At 42.4% G+C, this 22,683-nt stretch overlaps 1 protein-coding gene across 1 annotated transcript in view; it reads right to left on the bottom strand.

Moving 5' to 3' along the window:
• Positions 1–22,683, bottom strand: part of CFDP1 (craniofacial development protein 1) — a 114,783-nt gene that overhangs the window by 5,095 nt on the left and 87,005 nt on the right. Inside the window, exon 6 of the mRNA XM_008139670.3 lies at positions 6,869–7,027. Within this exon, the coding sequence (XP_008137892.3) occupies positions 6,869–7,027 (159 nt within the window). The remainder of the gene's footprint in view (positions 1–6,868; positions 7,028–22,683) is intronic.

Genomic DNA, 22,683 nt, shown 5'->3' with positions numbered 1-22,683 from the left:
ATCAGCCCAAACCATATCTCTCATTTTCTATGCACTGATCCCTTCCCCAAAGCCTGCTGGCCTCTGCTGCTGGGGAACCTGTGGGATCACTTACTAGTACAAGTGAGAGGGAAGCAATGCCAAACGCCTCAAGTGCAGACTGCTAACACATATCCTGAAATGCTGGACCCGGCACCCTAGGAATCTGGGCTCAAAGAAAAAGCATCTTTGGTGGAGGCATTTTAACCAACTTTGCTCACCAAAAATGATGCCCGGGTAGAGACATCATTGGGATGTATTCTACCCTTTTTTTCTGGGTGGTGAATCCGAATCCTACTGAGCTCCAAATCAAAGCTATGGCTGTCAGCTAGCCAGAGGGACGAGCACTGAGCGCAGTGGCTCAGCACCTACTCTGGGCAGATGCACTTAGAGGTGCTGGCGACAAAGTGGTGAACCAGACCCCATCCTTGGGAACTTACTATATAGGAAACCGAACACAATGACATGCACCAGTTGGTAGTAAGTGTAATGGACAAAATCAAACAGGCTGATGTGATTGAGGGTCCCTGGGGCGGGACTGCTCTAGAGAGTGGCATCTGAGGCGAACCCATCGTGGAGGAGGGTCTGGAGGAGCGCTACAGAGACTGGACTGCCATGAGCATGGGAGAAGAGGAAGAGAGGTGGGCAGGGTATGAGTGGAAAGAGAGGAAACCAAGGATGACTCCTAGGTTTTCCTTTTAACAGTTGGGCGGATGGCGATGGTGCCATTTTTTGGGAAGTCTGAGGGAGTCTGTTTATGGAAAGAAAATAGGCATGTAGTTTGGGATGTTAACTTTGATATGTGCCTTGGACATGGAGATGTCAACTAAACAAGTGATATGGGAGTCTGGAGCTCAATGGAATGGCCGCTTTTTGGGGAGTCATCAGAAAAACGTACCTAATCTGTGGAACTAGTGAACTTTGTTAGGAGAGAGAACGTGAGGAGCTCAGCCCTGGGACTTCCCAAGTTTAACAGCTCAGAGGAGGAAGAAAAGTCTGCCAGGGAGAGTAGGAGGAGATGCCCCCAAGCTGTATTTGCACCCACTGTGGAAACTATTCCTAAAGGGTTGGCAGGAATACACCAGCAAGGGATTTAAAGGAATAAAGCACCTAGCTTTTCTGTAAGGCCCTAGACTTGGGGTGGTCAATAAAGGCAAATGGGAGAAAGGAGTGGAAGTGGAAGTGGGGTGGGGGTGGGGAGGGATTCCTATTTACAAACATGCCAGACATTTCCTCTACTTATTTAATTCCCATAATAAACCTGACAGGTATACTTTATAGAGAAAGAACCTGGGACTAGAGCACTTGGCAGGTTGGTAATAAAGACAGGATTTGTATTCAGTTTCAACTCAGTTTATGGTAAAACATAACACAAATACACAGAGAGACAGGTATATAAAATGGGCAAGACAAATGAATTGCTATAAAGCAAACACGCATGTGACCGTCACCAGGTCAAGAAGCAGAATGCTGCCAGCCTCGAGGAGGCCTCTGCAGCTCACCCAGCACCCAGGCTGCCCAGGTGCGAGCTTGCCTGCCTTTCCTTGCTCTCCGTTCAAGTTTCTGTTCCCTCCATGTTACAGGCTAGTTGTGCTGCATTTTGAACTTGGCATAGACTTACACTGTGCATATTCTTTTGTGACTTGCCTTTGTGACCTAACGGACACACTAGTTTTGCCTATTTTTGACCTTCAGAGAAATGAAATCATACTGCATGAACATCTTTGTGTTATGTTGTTAAAATTTATTCATGTTCCTTCCCATTGCTGAAGAGCATCCCCATGTGTGAACCTATCACACGTTGCCTGTCACACTATTGATAGACATTTGAGTTGTTTCTAGTTTGGGCATATTATGAAAAGTACTGTTATTTAAATTCTCACATTTGTCTTTTGGGGAACATATAACTGAATTTCTGTTGGGAATACAGCTAGGAGTGAAATTGCTAAGTCACAGGGAATAACTACACTGAGCTTCGGTAGATAATGCAAAATGGTACATTTGAATTTGCATTATTTTATCTCCCAGATAAATTGAACATTTTTATCATGATGAGACTGCCTTCTTTATTTCTGGTAATGTATCTGCTTTAAAGTCTCCTTTGTCTAATATACATTAAGTTGTAAAGCTATCATTTTATTTTGTGCTTATTACTTGGCTTGCATGTTTGGTTTCTTTAATTCTCTTTTAGTGTCTTCTTTCACAAATCATTTCATTATTCTCCCTCCATTCCTTTGGAATTTATCCAAATATGCACATTTAATCAACACCTTTACCCTCCTCCTGGATAATAAAAGATCTTTGAAAAACTAAACTCCACTTACCATCTTCCAACTTTTATATATTAGTTGCCAGGTGTTTAATACTATGTTGCTTTAAGGAAAAAAACCTGCCCTAGCCAGTTTGGCTCAGTGGATAGAGCGTTGGCTTGCAGACCGAAGGGTCCTGGGTTGGATTCCGGTTAAGGGCACATACCTCGGTTGCAGGATCCTCCCTGGCCCGGGCCCTGGTTGGGGTGTGTGCAGGAGGCAACCAATTAATATATTTCTCTCACATAGATATTTCTGTCTTTCCCTCTCACTTCCACTCTCTCTAAAAATAAATGGAAAAATATCCTTGGGTGAGGATTAAAAAGAAAGAAAGAAAAAGAAAAAAAAAACTAACACTATACAAGACATTAACATTATTGTTTTATACAATAGGCACTCATTTAAATTCACCACATATATACCTCTTTGTCTGCTAGGGGCAACTCTCTCAGCTTTCATTATTTTGAAAATGTCCATATTTTTCCTCATTCTTGAAGGAGACAAACAGACGCACACACTCGTAAACAGATGAGATATGAATCTCATATCGTTATCTACACACACGTAATACAGAAGTCTAGGTTGGGGGTTGTTTATTTTGCACTTTGAACAGACCATTCCAGTGTCTGTGGCTTGTACTGTTGCAGATAAGAAGCCATGTGTCAGTCTAATGCCCCTCCTTTCACAGAACTGTCTTTTTTCTGGCTGCTCTTAAGATTTTTCTGTTTATCTTTGGTTTTCTACAGTTTTGCTCTTTTATGTCTATTTTAATTTAAATTTCTATTTTATTTATCTTGGGATTTTTTGTGTTTTAAAAAGTCTATAAAGAGGTGTCTTTCATCTTTTCCTACTTTGTCCTCCGAGGTGCTTAACTTCCCTTCCAAATTTTTTGCCTTTGTGAACTATATTCTGAATTAATTTCTTCTGACTATTTTCCAGTTCATGGATTCTCTTTTCAGCTGGTTCACATATTGTTAAATCTAATCATTTAGTTTTTAATTATGGTCATTATATTATTCATTTCTAGAAATTATCTTTGTCTTTTTCAAATCTGTGCAGGTATTTATTTTTTAAAGTTAAAAATCTGTACCTGATATTTCCATTGCCTAAAAATTCTTTGCAGATCTGATCCTGTGCCTGCTGTTTTTCAAGGTGCATTGTTCCCTTATGTGAATATTTTAAGATAGCAAAATCATTATTTAAAAAATTGGAAATAATAACAAATCTAGCTTCAAATTCTATCAAATTTTTACAAGGGCAAAAACATGATAGCACTTACTAAACTGGAATTAGCATCAAAACATAAAAAGCACAACAATCTTTTAACCCCAATCTAATCTTATTTTAATCCGAACTGCATAACAGGAATAATTTTATCACGGGTCATGACCTGAATTCTTATACAAGATCGACTTAAATATGGTGCTTGTAAAAAGGTCACGATCTCATAATAAATATGGGGGAGGCCAATCATTACTCATAGGTAGTTTTTTTGAGATGTTATCATATGTACCCCTTTCCCCTTCTTTGTTCAGTAAAGATCACTTTGTTCCAGGGGTACACTTCTGGGGATTCTCCACATCTTCATGCAGAGGATCCTCTCCCTAGATGATGCCTCTGGCTTTGTTGGCATCTGTGTAGGAGAATTTGGGGGCCTGACCTGCCTCTGCCCAAAATGACCTTACAGGTTTGGTTCTTATGCTTCCCTCCCTTCAACGCTGGGGCACTGGGCACACTTCTCAATAGGAATCTTCTTGCCCTTCTTGATATCATGTTTTGAAGTTGGCTCTCTAGTTGCCATGTGCTGGAAAGGCTCACCCAGCAGCTGATTGTCTTGCTCTCATCTCTAGAATTTTAAAAAAATTTTATTACATTTATTGGGGTGACATTAGTTAAGTCATCTCTAGAATTCTGATGCTGTAATCTAAGTGATTCTCAACCCTGGCTGTGCATTGGAAGCTCCTAGCAGGGGTGGGGAATGAGCGGCCCACAGGCCATATAAGTCCCAGGAAACCATTTGGTCTGGCCCTGCCAAGGCATTAGGGGTGAGTTAATTAAATGTATGAACAAATATAGGAGGCTAATTTTTAAGTTGATAATTTTGAATGGCCAAGGAATGATGTTATAAATACTCAAATGGCCCTTGGCAGGAAATAGGTTCCCCACCCCTGATTTAAGGGTGAATTTAAAGAGATAGACAAGTATGACTCTGATTTAGCAGCTCTGTACAAGGGTGACCCTATCCCCTGAACTTTGGACAAACACCCAGAGGACGGGGTTTGGGCCCTTTGATCTGCCTGCAGGAGCTAGGAGCGAAGGGTAAAAATAGCCAAAGGCAAAGCACAGAAGTCATCAGATCTGCCTTGGAAAAACTTGATCAGACCTGCAGAATCACCTGGCCAGGGGAAGTCTCAGAGAAGGAGGGAAAAGCAGAGTACTTATCTACACACACGTAATATAGAGACTTTGGATTACGTGTGTGTAGATAAAAGATATGAGAGAGAGACTCATATCTCATCTGTTCACATGTGCGTCTGCGTCTGTCTCCTTCAAAAATGAGGAAACACATGGACATTTTCAAAATAATGAAAGCTGAGAGAATTGCCCACAGCAGACAAAAGGGCATATATGTGGCGAATTTAAAAGGTGCATACCATCAATTGCCCCCTAACCCAGTTCCTCGATTTTCCATTGCCTGAAAAGTCCTCCTCATGGACCAGATGTCTTTTTCAATCTCGTGTTCTCTTCCAGCTTTAATTTTATTAACTGTCCCTTATCTTTAAAGCATCACTCCTTATTTTTATAAGACCTCTATTAGCTCAAGCAGAATGAACATTGTCCAACCTGAATCCTATATAATAAAAGCTTAATATGCAAATCGACTGAAGGGCGGAATGACCAGTTGGCGGGGGGTGGAGCCAGCCAGCGGGCAGTGCCAGGCCAGCCAAGGCAGGTGCCAGTGGGCAGAGGGAGGGGACGGCAATCAGGGACAACACTGTCCCGATAGCCCCTCCAGTCACTGCAGAGGGAGGCCACCAGCGGTGGCAGCAGCCGCCGGGCGATGGGGGGTGGGGCTGGCCACTTCGCCTCCCTCAAGTGGGCCTAAGCCATTAGTTGGACATCCCCCGAGGGCTCCTGGAATGCAAGAGGGTGCAGGCGGGGCTGAGGGACCCCCTCCAGTGCATGAATTTTCGTGCACCAGGCCTCTAATAATCAATATTGAGAGAAACATACTGGCAGTTCCTCTGCTGCCTTAGATCACTAGGCAAATGTAAGTGACTACAGCTGAGTCAAGGAGTGGGGAAGTTTGGGGCAAATGTCAGAAGCCTTCTCTAGATAACACTGACTCCTGTCTGCGCTTTACCTGGGCCTTCCCAGGTGGCTTTGGCACTTCCGCCTCTGTTCTGTGACATTCCATCTTTGACAGACTAACTTAGGAGTCTGGTAGTTAAACAAGCTCATAAAGTCAGTAAAAAAAATTTTTTTCTACTGATACTGATCAGCATCCAAGTTCACTCAAATAATCTTAGAGCCTAATTTAAAATACATAACCCTCCAAATAAATCCCTCATCTGTCTTTATTATAGTTTAGCTTGTAAATAATGTAAGTGCCTACCACTTAATGCGTGACTTTATGTGACAGGCATTCTGCAAAGGGCTTTATGTATATTACTTGTATGTATTATACATATATTACATGTAGTATTTCATGAGATCCTCATAACCACTAGGGGTGGTATCATTATTCCAATTTTATTGGGGAAGGAGCTGAGCCTCAGAGATGTCCAGTGTGCCTCAGAGAGAGCCCTTACTGGTGAGGGTTGGGGTGATGAGCATCCAGGACTGTCTGATGAGCCACACAGCACTTTCTGTCACTATTAGGGGTGGGCAGTGTTGACCTTGAGCCATGGACCCACTTCTGTTTAGCTTTGTTCCTTACCCTTCTGTGGTTCCTAAGTACTCATTGAACACTTTCTTTCTTGATACTCTTAAATAGATAGTTTATGGACATCCTCTTTGTATTGCAAAGTGAAGAGGAAGGGGTTGCAAGTGATGGCCAGGGATGGCATGTCATACAGGCTGAAGCCAAGGGTGAAGCCCCACTCTGGATCATAATGACATGGATAAAAACAAAACCCACGGTAATGAGACATCTATGCATTCTGTTGGCTGCTTTTGAAGCACTGAGTTAGTTTGGCTTCTCAGAAGGCCAAATAACTCAGGTCAGGCCAAGACTGATACAGTGAGCCACATCTGACCATGTGAATTAACGAGGTGACTTAGAGTTCACGGGAGCTGTTAATTCAGCAAGTTCAGATCAGCAGTCGAGACTGTCCCTGAGAGAAGTGCTGCTCACATGGCCCTCCCTTCCTGTCACCTCCAGTGATATTCTCACTGCCAGGACCTGCCCCACTTAGAACAGAGCTTCACTGACAAACCAAAGTACTCACATTTTTCATTTAAATTGGGTGGCCTGTCTACAATAAACTATTTCAGAGTTCTTAGGGTTTTTCAGAGGAATAGCAGCTATTCATTCTTACCCTTCCTTTCCTCGATTGTGGATGGCTAGTTCTTCACCAATGCCCTCTTCCTCCTTGAAGCTCTCCCAGTCCAATTTGGACTTCTCTAGGGTGCTCATCTTCTGCTTCTTGGCTCCAATTTTTCCCAAAAGGCTGCTCATTCCACTTGATCTTTTTAATCTAGGGAAAGTGAAAACATGAAACATGTGAAAACTATAATCTCTTAATAACTGGTTTTTCTGATTGGCATGGGTCTTCCTGGATTCAAGTATTTATCTTAATGGGACATGTTTGGATCTAGGGTACTTTCTGTCTAGAATGGAGAACACGTCAAATAGAGCAGAAGTCTAATGCACTTTTCCTCTGACCGTTCAAGGACCTGGAGACAGAAAATCCTGAAGACCTCTGCATGCTCTGACAGGTCTCTGCTTACAAGGATGGAGAAGCAGAGCATGATTCAGACATGGCTTTAGGATCACATGCCTAGGTTCATATTCCAGCTCTTACTGACTTGAGGCTAGTTATCTAACCACATCTGCCTCGATTTCCTAATCTACAAAGTGAATAGTTACTCATGGGCTATAGAGTATCTTACTCGTAAAGTGCTTAAAACAGCACCTGGCACAGAATAAAGGTGCAATACATGTTAGCCATACTGAATCATTGTCATCATTTGTGCACTAAAGCCCCAGGGAATTCTTTTAAGAGAAAGAGAACCAGATCCCAACAGTGATGATCAAGAAGTCACATATCTTATAAGGATTCTGAGATCAGTTTCCTTTCAACTCCTGTGAGTCAGGGTCCTGGTTTTTCCCAGGAGGTGGAGAACATTCCTTACCCTGAAAGCAGGGAATGTACAGCCTGTGTTCTATTTGCTGGTGCTGCTATCATGGACTGTGGGAGAAACCCCATATGCCCAAGTTCAAGTCTTTGCAGGTCAAATGTTTCCAGTCAATGTTATGTGATAAAATAAGAGAAACAGAAAGCAGCTAGTTAGCAAGAGGTGGTATTAGGGGAAGGATACGGCTTTTGGCCTCTTCATGAAACCAGTTATATATCAGCATGCAGGAAACTGGAAGTTATTTTCTGCTTCCCTGGAATATGCAAGAGAGTTAAAGCATTTAAAAACCTCTATGAGCTAACAACATCATAAGACCTACTGATAACATCAATACTTTTCACTTGCCCAGAATGCTGATTCTCCAAGTGCCTTCATAAACATTTCTTATCTTATTCCCCCTATGGCCTGTGAAAGAGGAGCACTGTGTCTCAGAGTTGGAGGAGGAGGCTTCGAGATGACCTTGTGTCACACTAACCATTCTGAAACCCCCATCTCCCTGCAACACAGAGCTGGTGAAGGATGCATCCCTGCCTCTGCCCTGGAGAGTAAATTGACAGGCCAGTGTCCACACTGCACACAGGATTCTTGGGGCTGAAAAATTTCCCTCCACACTCTCACTGTATTCATGTTGACTGAGAGGATATTAGCTTCCCTGTTGTGGTCCTATCTCATTACATGCTGTTAGCTTAAGATCATCTCAGAATAGGCTGGGCAGGCATCCTCATCTCAAGGCTTAATGAGAATAGTTTTCTTGAGCTGGACAAATAAAGTTTGAAGAGGGTAAATGATACAACAAAGGTCAAACCAGTAGAAAATGAAGACCCAGGATGAAGCAGGGCACTGTGCTATTTCGCCTCTAAGGTGAGAGTTTAATTGAAATATTTTGACAGCTATTTTACTTCTCAATTTGCACGAGGATTTTCCAAAGGGCTCTTTATGAGCTTTCAATCATATCTTCTAAAAATTTTTTCCCTACAACAATCACTTCATCAACACACACACACACACACAATTTTACCAGGAGCAGAGCATGATTAGAAACTAAATATGTCAAATCTTTTTACTTCTCACCTGCCTCACTGTCAGTAACTTGGTTCGCATTGTTATATCCTTTCACCTGGATAATTCAGCAGCCTCTTCACCCGTCTCCCCAACTGCTCTATCCTGGCATCTATTCTACATGCTGTCATTAGAATGCATTTTCTAAAACCCAAAGCTTACCATGTCTTTCTGCTTAAGTGTCTCTTCCTGGGCCCCTATTGCTCTTATAATAAGTCTAAACGCCTTAACTTACAAAGTTCCTCCTGATCTTCTCTCACCACACCTAACCTTGAAACCTATGCTCCAACTATACAATCCTGAACCTCTACCTCACCTCTACCTGCCTCCCATTCATCTGGCCCTGTCTCAGCTTAGAAACCACTCCCTCCAGCAAGCCTTCCAAGACCCTTCCCCTCAATCTCTAGATTAGCTATCTGCTGGTGGTGTTTCTATTGCACCCCAGTCCTTTTCCTATTATAGCATGAATCCTTTCCATAGCAGATGCTTGAGGACTCTAATTTTAGCTGTCCCCCACACTGGTCAATTCTGAGTAAGCTCAGAGTCACTGCTGACAACATTCCACCAAAGCACACACCTAGAGGCTTTCCATTTCTGACTGAGGGGCCTCGTTTGACCCTGCCTACGTGTCACAAGCAATGCCTGGACATGTGGTGGAGTTCATGCCATTGAGACCACCCTCAAGGGGACAAGAGCTGGTGGCCAAATGGCCCAGTCTCCTGTCCTCACACAGGCAATTCTAGGAGGTACTCTGAATGCTTCTCAGAAGTTCTGGTGGCATTGAGCCCTCGTGGCCTTGGAAATACATAATTGTATTGGCTTCTCCTCATTCCCTAACTCACTGTCCCACCCCTACCCCCACTCCTGCTCGCTGGGATGACTTCCCAAATAACCTACCTGCACTTAAAGCCTTACCTAAAATTCTGCTTCAACAGGAATCTAAGACGTTTAAGAGAAACAGGATTTTCCTTATGTGGATACTCCAAATCTCCCCAGAGAACAGGATGTAGTCCTGAAAATAGCAGGCACTTGATAAACCCAACAATGTTACCACCAATCAGTGGGAGAGAAGCAGCTCTTCGTAGAATAAAAAGTGTTCAAAACACTTTTAAGTCAGGGGATCCCAAGGGGAGCAATTTCCACTTGTATTCACCAATCAGCTCTCAACAACCAGGTTCCCCCACTGTATCAGTGCAGTACCACAGGCTTTGGATACCATCTGTGCCCCTCGGCCTGCAGTTCTGATATTCCCAGATTATACCACCTCTGCCACAAATCACTTGGAGAAGTATATGAGAGAATGATTTTTTGCTGCATAGCAGTGAAGAGACTTCCAGCAAAGCAAAAACCCATAACCAGCCCCCCTTTGCCTTGTTCACCCTGAACATCAGCAAAATGTCACCTGTGCCATTATGCTTTAGGGGAAAGCTTAGAGTCTGTCTTCATTGGATCATTAACATGGTTTATAATTTCCTAATTTGATAGTCTTGAAAGAAAAATTACCTGTCTTTTATTTGAAGCTAAATCAAAGTGAATGACACATTTATAGTAGCAGCCAGAACACACAGAGGCTCATCGTAACAGAGAGACCGGCACTTTCTTCCTGGAACCTGGCATGTGGGGTCCCTGCAGACCTTCCAGCTCCCATTCACTCTCCCACCTTGACAGGGAGCTTTAGTGGCATAACCTGGCCACATGCCATCACAGGTCTCAAAAAGCAAGTTTACCAGGACCTTGGCCCTATCTCTGCGTTAAGGTTCACCTATCAGACTTTCAGGAAAGCTAAAGCATGCGAGAAGGGATCAGCTCTGGGCAGGAGTTGCTGGCTCTCTGTGCTGTGAAAGGACACTGCAGAGGGCACCGTGGCATTACATCTCCATCTCTGTGGTGAGTTGAAAGGCAGTAAATCAGCACTGGTTTCCCATAGGCATTTGCCAGCTGAGTAGACTGCAAAGCTGTGGAGAGGAAGGTCAGAATTCCCTTGGAGACCTATTTGCTGTCAGCATGAACCGATGCAGTTCCAGCACCACTGATTTCTCTGTTCTGAAGCCTAAGCCATAAGGGCAAGGTACTACTGAAAATTGGCTTTCACAGACCACCTCCACCCCCAGCCATGGATTTTTTGGTTTTGCTTCTAAAGTGTGGTGAGCTGTGTCACAGAGAAGACCGTAGTACTACATTCAAGAGAATCCTCACCCACCTGTTGCAAGTCAAAGTCCAAAGAAATGCACTGTGCACTGGCTCACTCACAGATGACATCCAGAATGTTATACTCAGACATGTCCAGAGTATTGTTGCCAAGATTTTTTCAATGTAACAACGATATTTCAACCACCTCCTCCTGAACGTCACACTACTCCATTGATCTTACTACCACAGTTTGATGTAAACACTAATTCTGTCTGAGGAGCAGGGCTTTTAAGCTAACCAGCCAGCTTCCCACCATAGAGGGAGCATGGCTGAGTGCAGTAGGCATTCTGGTGAAAGACTCTTAAAAAAAACAAAACAAAACAAAACATATATATATATTATTGATTTCTGAGAGGAAGGAGAGAGAGAGAGAGACAGAAACATCAATGATGAGAGAGAATCATTGATTGGCCGCCTCCTGCACGCCCCTCTTTGGGGATTGGGCACACTACCCGGGCATGTGCCCTTGACTGGAATCAAACCTGGGACCCTTCAGTGCAAAGGCTGACGCTCTATCCACCGAGCCAAACCAGTTAGGGCTGGTGAAAGACTCTTACCAAGCTTTTTCTTCTTGTGTATTCTGTCCAGTTTTCTATCCATCAGCAATTATATCTTCAATTCCCTTCCCACCTCACCCAATGACCTCTCCCAACACCAGATACCAGCCAAGACCTCACAGAAAAAAATTCAGAAACTCAGAAAAGGAAAAGGGACAAAAAAGATAGTTGTCGTTTTCCTCTCTGAATCCAAAGTTTACAGCGATAATTTGCTAGAATTTACTATTTCTCTTTAGCTCCAGAAATGTAAGCGTGAGAAAACTGATTGCAACTAAATGAACTCCATCCTGCTGAGTCTGTCATAAAGATATTATAGCAAGTGTTTGCTTGGCTCCAGCCCCATGAGCATGGACTCGGGTTCACCCAAACTGTAGCAAAAGCACTGTTCTATCTGGCCACCCTCAGTGAGGCTCTGGATCCTACTGTTATTTATAAGAGGTACTGGAGCTTGGCTAGTGTGTCTCAGTGGTTGAGCTTCGACTTACCATCCAGGAGCTCATAGTTCAATTCCCGGTCAGAACACATACCCGGGTTGTGGGCTCGATCCCCAGTAGGGAGCGTGCAGGAGGCGGTCGATCAATGAGTCTCTCTCATCATAGATGTTTCTATCTCTCTCTCCTTCTCCCTTCCTCTCTGAAATCTGGAAAAGTAACTTCTTAAGTGGAACTAGAAAGGATGACAGAACACAACTGGTTGTGAAGGCAAAGTGAGAACATCTTTCCCCATTATCTTTAAAATCAGCTCAAGCACCCAGCCATCCCACAGAATAGACTTTTAGGTTTGGAGGTACATTTAGAGTCATTCATCATTGTATTAATCCAAGAGAGATTACTGAGAAATTACTGTATACCAGACATTATACTTGGAACTGTGGACACAATACAAGGCATAATCTTTGGCTTCAAGGAGAAAATTTAACAGATGAGATAATCATACAGGCACAAACTGTAACCACATACTAGGAGGGCACGGAGGGAGCAGCTATGAGGCTGTTTAATTCAACCCCCTTTTTTTAGAGAATCCAAGAAGGATTCCAAGAAGATTAAGAAACCTGCCCAGGGGTCCGACCGAGACCAAACCAGAGGGAGTCGGACCTACGTTACCACCATTTGTCCACCATCCAGAGCTGAGAGGTCAGTGCTGACATGTACACATAAGGAACTGGTGGACATTGAAATTGGGTCTCTAAAGAACTGTTGGTCCAGAAAGAAACTCACTACAGACTGATTCATTTGCCTGTCAGCATAACTATTATTGCTCGTCTCACATTCAGTTCTTATATCTCTAGGGACACATGATCTCGCTCATCTAGGGGAAATGATGAACAACATAGACTGATGAACAAGAACAGAACCAGAAACAAGGAGGCATCGATCGGACTGGAGATGGGGATAACTTTTAGGGATGCCTTCCACACTCTGATTTCTATCATTGCTAATTTTGGGGGGATGCATTCTTATTTCCCCTGTTGTCCTGATCTCAATATAGGATACAGGCCCATGTCTTACACATTTTTGATCTGGTCACAGTGTAGCACAAAACCCTGCCATGGTACATGATTGCTATATGTTTAATGAACTAAATCCCCAAGACTTGACAACAGACCCAATTTTTTCTCATAACAAAAAGATTCAATATTATACTTTAACTGACAAGCCAGAAAAGATAGCTCCAAAACTGAACCAGCAAGGATGGGGTCAACACATGTGCTTGGAAGCACTACTGATCTTTATTTAACTTCAAACATACAGAGCCTGGCTCAAGTCTATGCTTTCCATCTCATAACTTGCATAACCATTGAAATGCAAATTATTTGGAACAAAGATTCTTTGGCAGAGATATGCAGTTTTCTTAGTATTTGTCATCTGTTTACAATGCAGGAGCAGACTTTTTTGTAGCTCATACATGGACTATTTTCCAGAACCATACAAGGATCTGGAAATGGCATGGTACTTTCTGAATAATGGGAAGAAAGTTTATGATGATAATTCTTCAGTGAGAACTGTCTGCTTGGAACCAGTATTCTCTTTTAGATTTTCTTTGGATTTAGCTGAAATCCATAAGAATGAAAAGTAAAGTCCCAATCCCTAGGCCAGTGGTTGTCAACCTTTCTAATGCCGCGACCCTTTAATAATACAGTTCCTCATGCTGTGGTGACCCCCAACCATAAAATTATTTTCGTTGCTACTTCATAACTGTAATTTTGCTACTGTTATGAATCGTTATGTAAATATCTGTGTTTTCTGATTGTCTTAGGTGACCCTGCTAGCAGTTAGTAACCGCTGTGGTAGAGCCTAAGACCATCGGAAAACACAGATATTTACATTACAATTCATTAACAGTAGCAAAATTACAGTTATGAAGTAGCAACAAAAATAATTTTATGGTTGGGGGTCACCACAACATGAGGAACTGTATTAAAGGGTCGCGGCATTAGAAAGGTTGAGAACCACTGCCCTAGGCCAATTTACTCCACACTTGTGTAAATCTCTAAGTAATCTCCCCAAAGGCCAGACCACTCAATGAACAGACTGGACGCCAGCAGTACCTTAGGGAGAGAGTTTAAATCCCATTCACCACCCAGCCGGTGTTGCTCAGTGGTTGAGTGTCAACCTATGAACCTGAAGGTCACAGTTCAATTCCCAGTCAGGGCACATGCCCAGGTTTCGGGCTTGATCCCCAGTAGGGGCATGCATGAGGCAGCCAGTCAATGATTCTCTCTTGATGTTTCTATCTCTTTCCCTCTCCCTTCCTCTCTGAAATCAATAAAATATTTAAAATAAATCCCATTCACCTCCCAACCTTGTACTGACAGTATTCTATGGGACATCGGGTTCAGGAAACTGGAAAACCAGAAGTATCACAATAAGTTCCACATGATCTTTAACATTCTGTCGCTTGCAAAATTGTCAGTACTCTTAAATCTATTATTGACATTGATAAAGTGCCAGCAACAACAACAAAAAGTGGCATCTATCAGCAAAAGGTAAAAATAAAGCTGGCAAATAGCAGCAGCTTCACAGTTTTTCTACAAACAGAAATTTTTTTGCTACTAAGTGTTATTGCTCTTATGCCAATCCAAGAAGGAATCGCACTTAGTTTGTCTGATTTGATTTCAGCTGCTCTCCATCTTTATAACATATCTCTGAAACATACCTACTTAATTCCATGTTTGAAGTTTCATTAGTCTCCTTTCATCTTTTAATCCAGCATGGTCTCCGTCTGTAATTAATGTGTAATATGTAGGACCATACTTTCAAGAGTTATGAATGCGCATTTCTGGTGCCTCACCCTATAATGCCCTGACCAAGTCTAAGGATCCTATCTGAAGGACAAATATTCAGAAAATCACAAAGGGATGATAAAATTTTGGCTATAAGGAAGTCTCTAAACAGTGAAAGAGCTGTAACTAGAAAAAAGGCCAGGATTTATGTATGGGGCATCAGCAGAGTCCTACTAGATTGGACAGGCCAATGGTGAGAATAGAGGTCTCCAGCCAACCCAGAAGCATTTACCTAAATGTCTGAACACTGTTCTCAGGGAGCTAGGGGACTGTATGTATAAGGGTTAAGTGACACAGAAGTCAGTGGCAAAGAAAATCTCTTCTGGACGGCCCACTAGACCTCTAGAAAATGATGCTTTTGAGTTTCCTTTCTCTTTTGTCCCACTCCCATGTGGTTTCATCTCATTCCCTGGGAAAGAGATAATGCCATATCCCTTCCTGCCTCTGCTCCAGTAATTTCCTTCCTGTGCCATTCCCATGGTGGTGGGTCATGGCAAAGCAGAGAAGGGCCTCCATTTTATCACAACTGGGGAGTGAAGAAGCCTGGGGGCTCTCCAAGGAGGAAATGTTTAGTTTATGGGGAATGAGGATAATGCCTGGAGAGGGAGGATGCTTTCCCCCTCAGGTGTAAACTGTTGTTGCTGTAATTTGTATGATCAGGCACAGTCGGGAGAATAACTCACTGACCAACACAAATAGGCCATTGATATTTCTGAGACAGAATTTTAAAGGAATTTTTAAATACAGCTTCTAACAAAGCGCATAATGACATTTTTCTTTATGCAGAACCCTGGGAGCTCAACTGAGGACAGCATAGCTTGTTTTCCAGATACTCGTTCCATATGGACTCTTAAACAATCACAGCCACAGAGGCAAAGAAAAGATGAGGCTGAATCAGGATCTGGTAGCTAACCAGTCAATGACCTCTCTAAGGTGAGCTTTGTTGGCTTTCTCCTGTGACAGTGCTAAGCCAGGGCGGGTCTGCAGCCAGCCTACCTGCCAGGGCTAAGAACAGGAGCCACACTCACCCTGATCACTCCCATCAGGAAAGTGCAGTTGGGTAAACAGGACATCTTTCAAACTAGCTAACTTGAGAAGCAAAGCACGGGGCATGTAAGATAAATGTGCCTCAATTATGGGTTGTTTGGCTAATTGCTGATTAGAGAGTTGGCATGCTTTCTCAAACCTCAGCATTCTGCTTTTTCTTTGACATTCAGCTTTCTTTTTCTTCCAGGCAGATCTCATCTCCTCATGAAAATATCTGAGGATGTCAACATAAAATACATTTTAAATTCCTGGGTACCACCCAGGTTGACATCAGGTTAAAGTTTCAGGATGTAGGAGTGTTTTCAGGCAGACCAGAACTATTCCTTTAGTCTGACATCATAGAGACCTCACTGAGAACAAGTCATACCCGTACTCCTTTTTATTTTTTTTTATTTTTATTATTATTATTTTAAATATATTTTATTGATTTTTTACAGAGAGGAAGGGAGAGGGATAGAGAGCTAGAAACGTCGATGAGAGAGAAACATCGACCAGCTGCCTCCTGCACACCCCCCACCGGGGATGTGCCCGCAACCAATGTACATGCCCTTGACTGGAATCGAACCCGGAACCCTTCAGTCTGCAGACTGACGCTCTATCCACTGAGCCAAACCGGTTTTGGCCCGTACTCCTTTTTAGAAACGGGTAAGCACGTTAACCACTTGGCTTTCTATGAAACTCACAAATTGGCTAGCATACATTTTGCAAAATTACTCCCCCCCCCAAAAAAAAAAACCAACACCCAAAACACAGCTACTATATAAGCATGCTAAATTCCAAATGAGAAGGATATAGATGTTGGACACAGCTGTGATTCCTGACACCTCAAAGTTCTGTCTGGAGAGGAGTGTGTTTTATGGTCCTTTCACTAACGAGGCTGAAGTGGTAACAAAGGTCCTTTGCAGCACTTGGCACTCCTGCTGGGGCCTGACTCCAAATCCCTCTCATGATGGCATCTGTCACGGTGCTTGCTCACTTAGTTGCCAGGGTATCTTCTTCTGCCTCTTAGAAGCCATAATCCTGCTAACTCAATGGGCAACTCGAGGCTCAGACCTCAACCAGCCCACCTCCCCAAGGCAGCTCCCCCTGCTCCTCAAAAAGCTAGGGCACACTATCACCAGCATCAGCAGTTTCCCCTTGACACAGTACCCTTACAATCCAGAATTTGAAGAGCAATTATCTGCACAAGAGTGATCAAAAGAAGGGGGCTTTTTCAGCCTGAGCCCACGATGTCACTTTGCTAAGGCAATGAAATTTCAACAAAGAGAAATATCTGTTCCCACAGAGTTTGTTAGAGAAAGCAGGACACTTTCTTTTTACTTCACGCAGGAAATGGTTCTCATAGAGGCTAACCACAGCTGGGCAATCTGTATAACCACAAAATAGTTTCTCTTTAATAGATGGAAGATGTTTACTCATTGCATCACTCATTGCATTGACCACCAAAAAAGAATTCCCATCCTCCCTCTCTAAGGCAAGAGGAAACGGTAAGTAGAGTCTCTTTCCTTAATCTGCCAACCCTGGTTGCTAAAGCAGCCTTTTCATTTAGACATGTAGATTATTCTTCAAGGTTCCTGTCACCCAATCCCACTGCTGAGTGATGGACAAATCTCGAAAGAATCTCGTTTCTTTGCACTCTGGGATCCCCTCAGAGCATTTGCTTTTATCGCAATGATCCATAATGTGAATGCATGACTGCATCATGGCCAAAATGTTAGAAAAGGTGCTTTAGCAATCACTGGCTGGAGATAAGTTCTGCTAAAATGAGGCTGGCCTATATCCGAAGAAACTAGAAACACCAATCAGAAAGGATATATGCACCCCTATGTTCATAGCAGCACAATTCACCATAGCTAAGATTTGGAAACAGCCTAGGTGCCCGTCAGCAGATGACTGGATCAGAAAACTGTGGTACATCTACACAATGGAATACTATGCTGCCATAAAAAAGAAGGAATTCTCATCATTTGCAGCAACCTGGATGGAATTGGAGAACATTATGTTAAGTGAAATAAGCCAGTCAATGAAAGAAAAATACCACATGATCTCACTCATTTATGGATAATAAAGAACATTATAAACTTGAACAAAAAGATAGATACAGAGACAGTAAAGCATCAAACAGACTATCAAATTACAGGGGGAAGGTTAGGGAGAGGTGGGGGAGATAAGAGATCAATCAAAGGACTTGTATGCATGCATATAAGCATAACCAATGGATGCAAAACTCTGGGGGGTGAGGGCATATATGGGAGTGGGGTGGGGGGTGGCAATGGTAAGATATGTACACATATAATACCTTAATAAAAAAATTGGAAAAAAATAAAAAATAAAATGAGGCTGGCCAACCCTGCCATGTATAGATGATTTGAGGGAATGAAAACAAAACAAAATTAATGTGATCAACTAAAGATGTGAAGGGTGGATTATTGAATTCTTTGATTCATCCTCACATACTGTCAACCATTTGCTTTGGGAAATTAGGCATCACTTTCCCCTGCTGTGAGAGCAAGGCTCCTAGCCCCGAAGCCAGCACAGCAGCCTATGAGAGTCTATGACCCTCTCCTGGGGGGCCAGGGACTTCATGACACCTTTCCCTTCACTGTGAGGCTCAGCTGGTAATTAGCAGGCTGTGTGAGCGTGTTCATCATGCTCACTGCCCAGATGAAGGAAGGAGGCTAGGAGCTAGGGGACACTGACAGTCTCATTTGAGTGACACAACTAAAACTAAAAGAGCACACATATAAAAAAAACAACAACACACACACACCCCCGCCCCCACGAACTACTTAGTCGTACAAAAGAAGAGTTTTCCTCTAAGAGTGAAGATAATAGAGACAATAAAACAACTACATATAAGCTACTGAAGTTATTTGTATTCTGAAAGAATGCTGGAAAATCTGATGACCAACCATTTCTTGTTCCCAGCTAATGCCTTTTACAAGGGATTTACTGAGATATAATTAACATACTAAAGAATCCACCCATTTAAAGTATGCAAGTCAATGGTTTGCAGTACATTCAGTTGTGCAGCGATTACCACAATCTAATATTAGAGCATTTTGTCATACCCCTCAAAAAAACCCTCACACTAATTAGCAGTCATCCCGTTACCCAACCACTAATCTACTTTCTGTCTCTATAGATTTGCCTATTCTCTCAGCTAATACTTATAAATCATTCAGAAGCAACATATCTCTCAGTTGATGTCTATTACAGCTTCCTACAGGAAACACATTTAAACTTTTAATTTGTCCTCTATGTTGATGGGCATATTTAATTTCATAGGGGCCAGGAAAATCCAAAATCTAGCTTTCAGACAAGAATACTGGAATATCTGAGCACTGATTGGATAAGTCCCTATCTCACAGATACTATTTTGAAGCTGTGTTTTTTAAGCAGTGGGGTAGAGTGGCTTCATACCCTGTACAGAAATCTGCCCTTGCCAACTAATCTTTTTTTAAAAACCCTGGACAAGTTAATTTCTCTGAGCTTCAAATAACCAATTAGTAAAATGAGCATAATAATAACTACCTTGAAGAGTGATGATTACATGAGCTATTAGTCAACTCAGCGCTTACTTAGTAAGTGCCTTCAGCGTGCCAGACTCTTCACTGGCCACTGGAGTTAGAACAGATTTCTTATCCTCATTTAATTCATTTGTGCAAGAGACAGATATGCAAACAAGTAATTACATTACGAGAAAACAGCTGCCCAGTAAGCAGCAGTAGGAGCATAAGAGTGTGAGTTGGGGAAGTCTGCAGAGGATGAGGGGGAGATATCTGCAATGTAAAAGACGGGACAGAATTTGCCAAGGAGACAAGCTGGAATAGAGAAATCCAGAAACAACGCCTCTAATGTATGTGGAAACACGTAGCACAACGCCTGGCACATAGATAATCAATACTTCCTGTCATCCCCACTCTTTTTTTTTTTTTTTTAAATATATTTTATTGATTTTTTACAGAGAGGAAGAGAGGGGGATAGAGAGTTAGAAACATCGATGAGAGAGAAACATCGATCAGCTGCCTCCTGCACACTCCCTACTGGGGATGTGCCCGCAACCAAGGTACATGCCCTTGACCGGAATCGAACCTGGGACCTTTCAGTCCGCAGGCCGACGCTCTATCCACTGAGCCAAACCGGTTTTGGCCCCACTCTTATCCTCTTTGAAAAGATGCTCTCTGGAATCCAGAAAGAAACAAAAATCTTGCTGCTGCTGAAGGAAAATTAACGGATCTGAAACTTTAGTAGGAGTTGCTTTTTTTCCCCTGCGGCTGATTATTCTTTGGCAGCAAAATATATTTTAAATTTTGACTTCTTTTTCCCTCACACACTTTTCATTTTGAAAAATTTCAAACCAAGAAAATTGGTCTCCTTTAATCTAGAACAGTCTCCCTGCCAGTACAATGACCCACAATTTGGACTCGTCTGTTAATGTCGGCTTCTTTGAAGGCATCTGGGAATCTTCCAGCATGCAATTCTTGGACTGCTTTTCTCCGTCCTCACTCACTTCCTGAGTGACTTCATCCAGTCCCAAGGCTTAAATACCAGTTATATGCCTCTGACCCCCAAAGGTCTTATCCTCAGCCCAGACCTCTCTTCCTAACTCCAGCCTTACACACCCAACTGCCCACTGGACATTTCTACTCGGATGCCCAGTGGACTTCCCATCAGCAGCTTTCCACATCTTAGTAGAGGGCAACAACACCTGGCCCAGGACTTAGCTCTCAGACTTCCTCTCCTACAACTAACCCCCATTCATTCCACCACAGATTTTCTTTTCTCCAAAATACTTGACATTTTCTAACATACCATATAATTTATATGTTTATTATCTACTCCCTGCTGGAATGGAAACTCCACACAGGCTGGAATCCATGTCAGTTTTGTTCACTGATATAACCCAAGCGCCTGGAACAATGACTGGCACATGGTAAGCATTCAAAAAAATTTGTTTTAAAAAAGTATGAGTATTGGGAAAATATATCAACTTCATACATTGTAAACAGATTCCAATAATGGTATCTACTAAAGTAACAATTCTCGGTGTTGGCTAATCTTGTAGCTGCTGCCCATCCTTAGCTGGGTTTTCTCCAGGAGAACTAAGTACTTCAGGGAAGGCACAGGAAAAGCATTTGTTCACTGGAACAGATGACAGACCTCCTGGAATGGCTGTCAGTAGCCTGGAATTTGTCCTAGGCCGGCCTTGGCACCATCCCATGAGAGCCTGAAGAGTGCTCAACAACCCTGTCATTAACTGTAATCTGAGGGACAGGGGCTAAGATATCTTAACAGAAACACAAATGAGGGACAGAATTAAGGGCAACGCTGGACCAATCTTTTCTTTTTGGTCCTCTGCAAAAAAAAAAAAAAAAAAAAAAGTGGTATTTGGATTCATTTTATGTGAAAATCTACTGAAAGAGTTGTATGTGGCAAATGAGTTTTTCCCTTGCTACTGGCTGCCCCACAGCTTTTGTTTGTTTGTGTGTTTGTTTGGGGGGGGGGGTAGTTTAGAGTCACATACTCTAATATGTTATGAGCCAGAAGCAATGCCTGTGACCATCCTTGAAGCTAAAACCAACACTGTATGGATGTAAGTGGAGCAATTAGCCTAACTCAATATTCAGTCAACAGAACAACTTCTTTTCAGAATCTGTCAGAAAGAATTATTCAGGTTTGTTACATGCAGCAAACTGAGCTTGAGCAAAGATGACCACTCCCTCCAGCTATCACAACCACCAAGATAAGAGAATTATGCAGACACTAACTTTCTCTCTTGTCTAGTGGGAATCTGAGCTTCTGTACACAATGGAAGGGACAAGATGGTGACAAGCAGCTAGAAAAGGATGCAAAAAGGAATTGGTGGTTCTCACTGCTTGTAGAATCCCAGGGGTAAAAGATCCTAAAAACTTCCAGGAGGGGGCACAAATGAGATCATATACAAAGATTCAAGACTTCCAAATAGCTTCAGACTTTTAGACACCTGACTGGGGAACAATGTCCTCACAATTCTGAAGGGAAATAATTTTCCCCTAAAATGTTACAACCCACAAAACCACTAAAAAATGTGAAGTTAGAACAAACTTATTTTTAGACAGGCCAACTTTCAAAAACTTATCTCCCATAAACTGTTTCCTTAGGATGTTACTGGAGTATGAGCTATATTAAAACGAGGGAATAAACCCACTTCAAGGATGGGCCTCTTCTTCTATCGGGTATTGCTTCCTCCACCTACTGTGTGGGGGTGCCAAGCACTGATGGCCACACTTCAAACCTGCCCCCTTCCAATGGTGGCCAAATGCAGTCTGCGGTTTGTCTTTTTAATTATTGTCATTCATATATATATATATATATATCAGGTATATATTTTGCAAATATTTCCTTTCTTGCCTAATCACTTAATAATACCTTTTGATCAAAAGAAGGGTATCTGTATGGCTATTGCTCAACATAAAAAGGAAAGAAGTGGTAATGTTACAGATTTAAAGAAACAAATCCATCAGCATTTCTTCTTTAAACTATATGCTTTTAGAAGCCAACTGTATCTTAGTGAATGCAAAACCATCATAGTCATTCCATTGTCCAAGAGCAAGCTAAGTTTTGGAAAGGCAAAGTCTTTGATGCTGCCCCTTTAGATATACGCTGTGCTTCAGAGCCAAATCACAAAAATGGCTAAGAGACATGGCTCTGACAAATGAGAATTAGGGAGGCAAGTCCTGAAATGACACCAAGATTGTCGTCAAACCAGAAAGTTTTTGTTTCAAATAGGGGAAGGGAAATTTTAAAAAAGCAATGAAAGGAAGTCTTTAAAGCATTCCATACCGCATTCTGGTTATTAATACAGCCCTTCCCTTCT

Source organism: Eptesicus fuscus, chromosome 21, assembly GCF_027574615.1.
Source record: "Eptesicus fuscus isolate TK198812 chromosome 21, DD_ASM_mEF_20220401, whole genome shotgun sequence".
In the NCBI taxonomy this organism is placed as follows: Eukaryota; Metazoa; Chordata; class Mammalia; order Chiroptera; family Vespertilionidae; genus Eptesicus; species Eptesicus fuscus.
The sequence above is the reverse complement of the archived record's forward strand: the minus strand, read 5'-3'. Positions and strand labels throughout refer to the sequence as shown.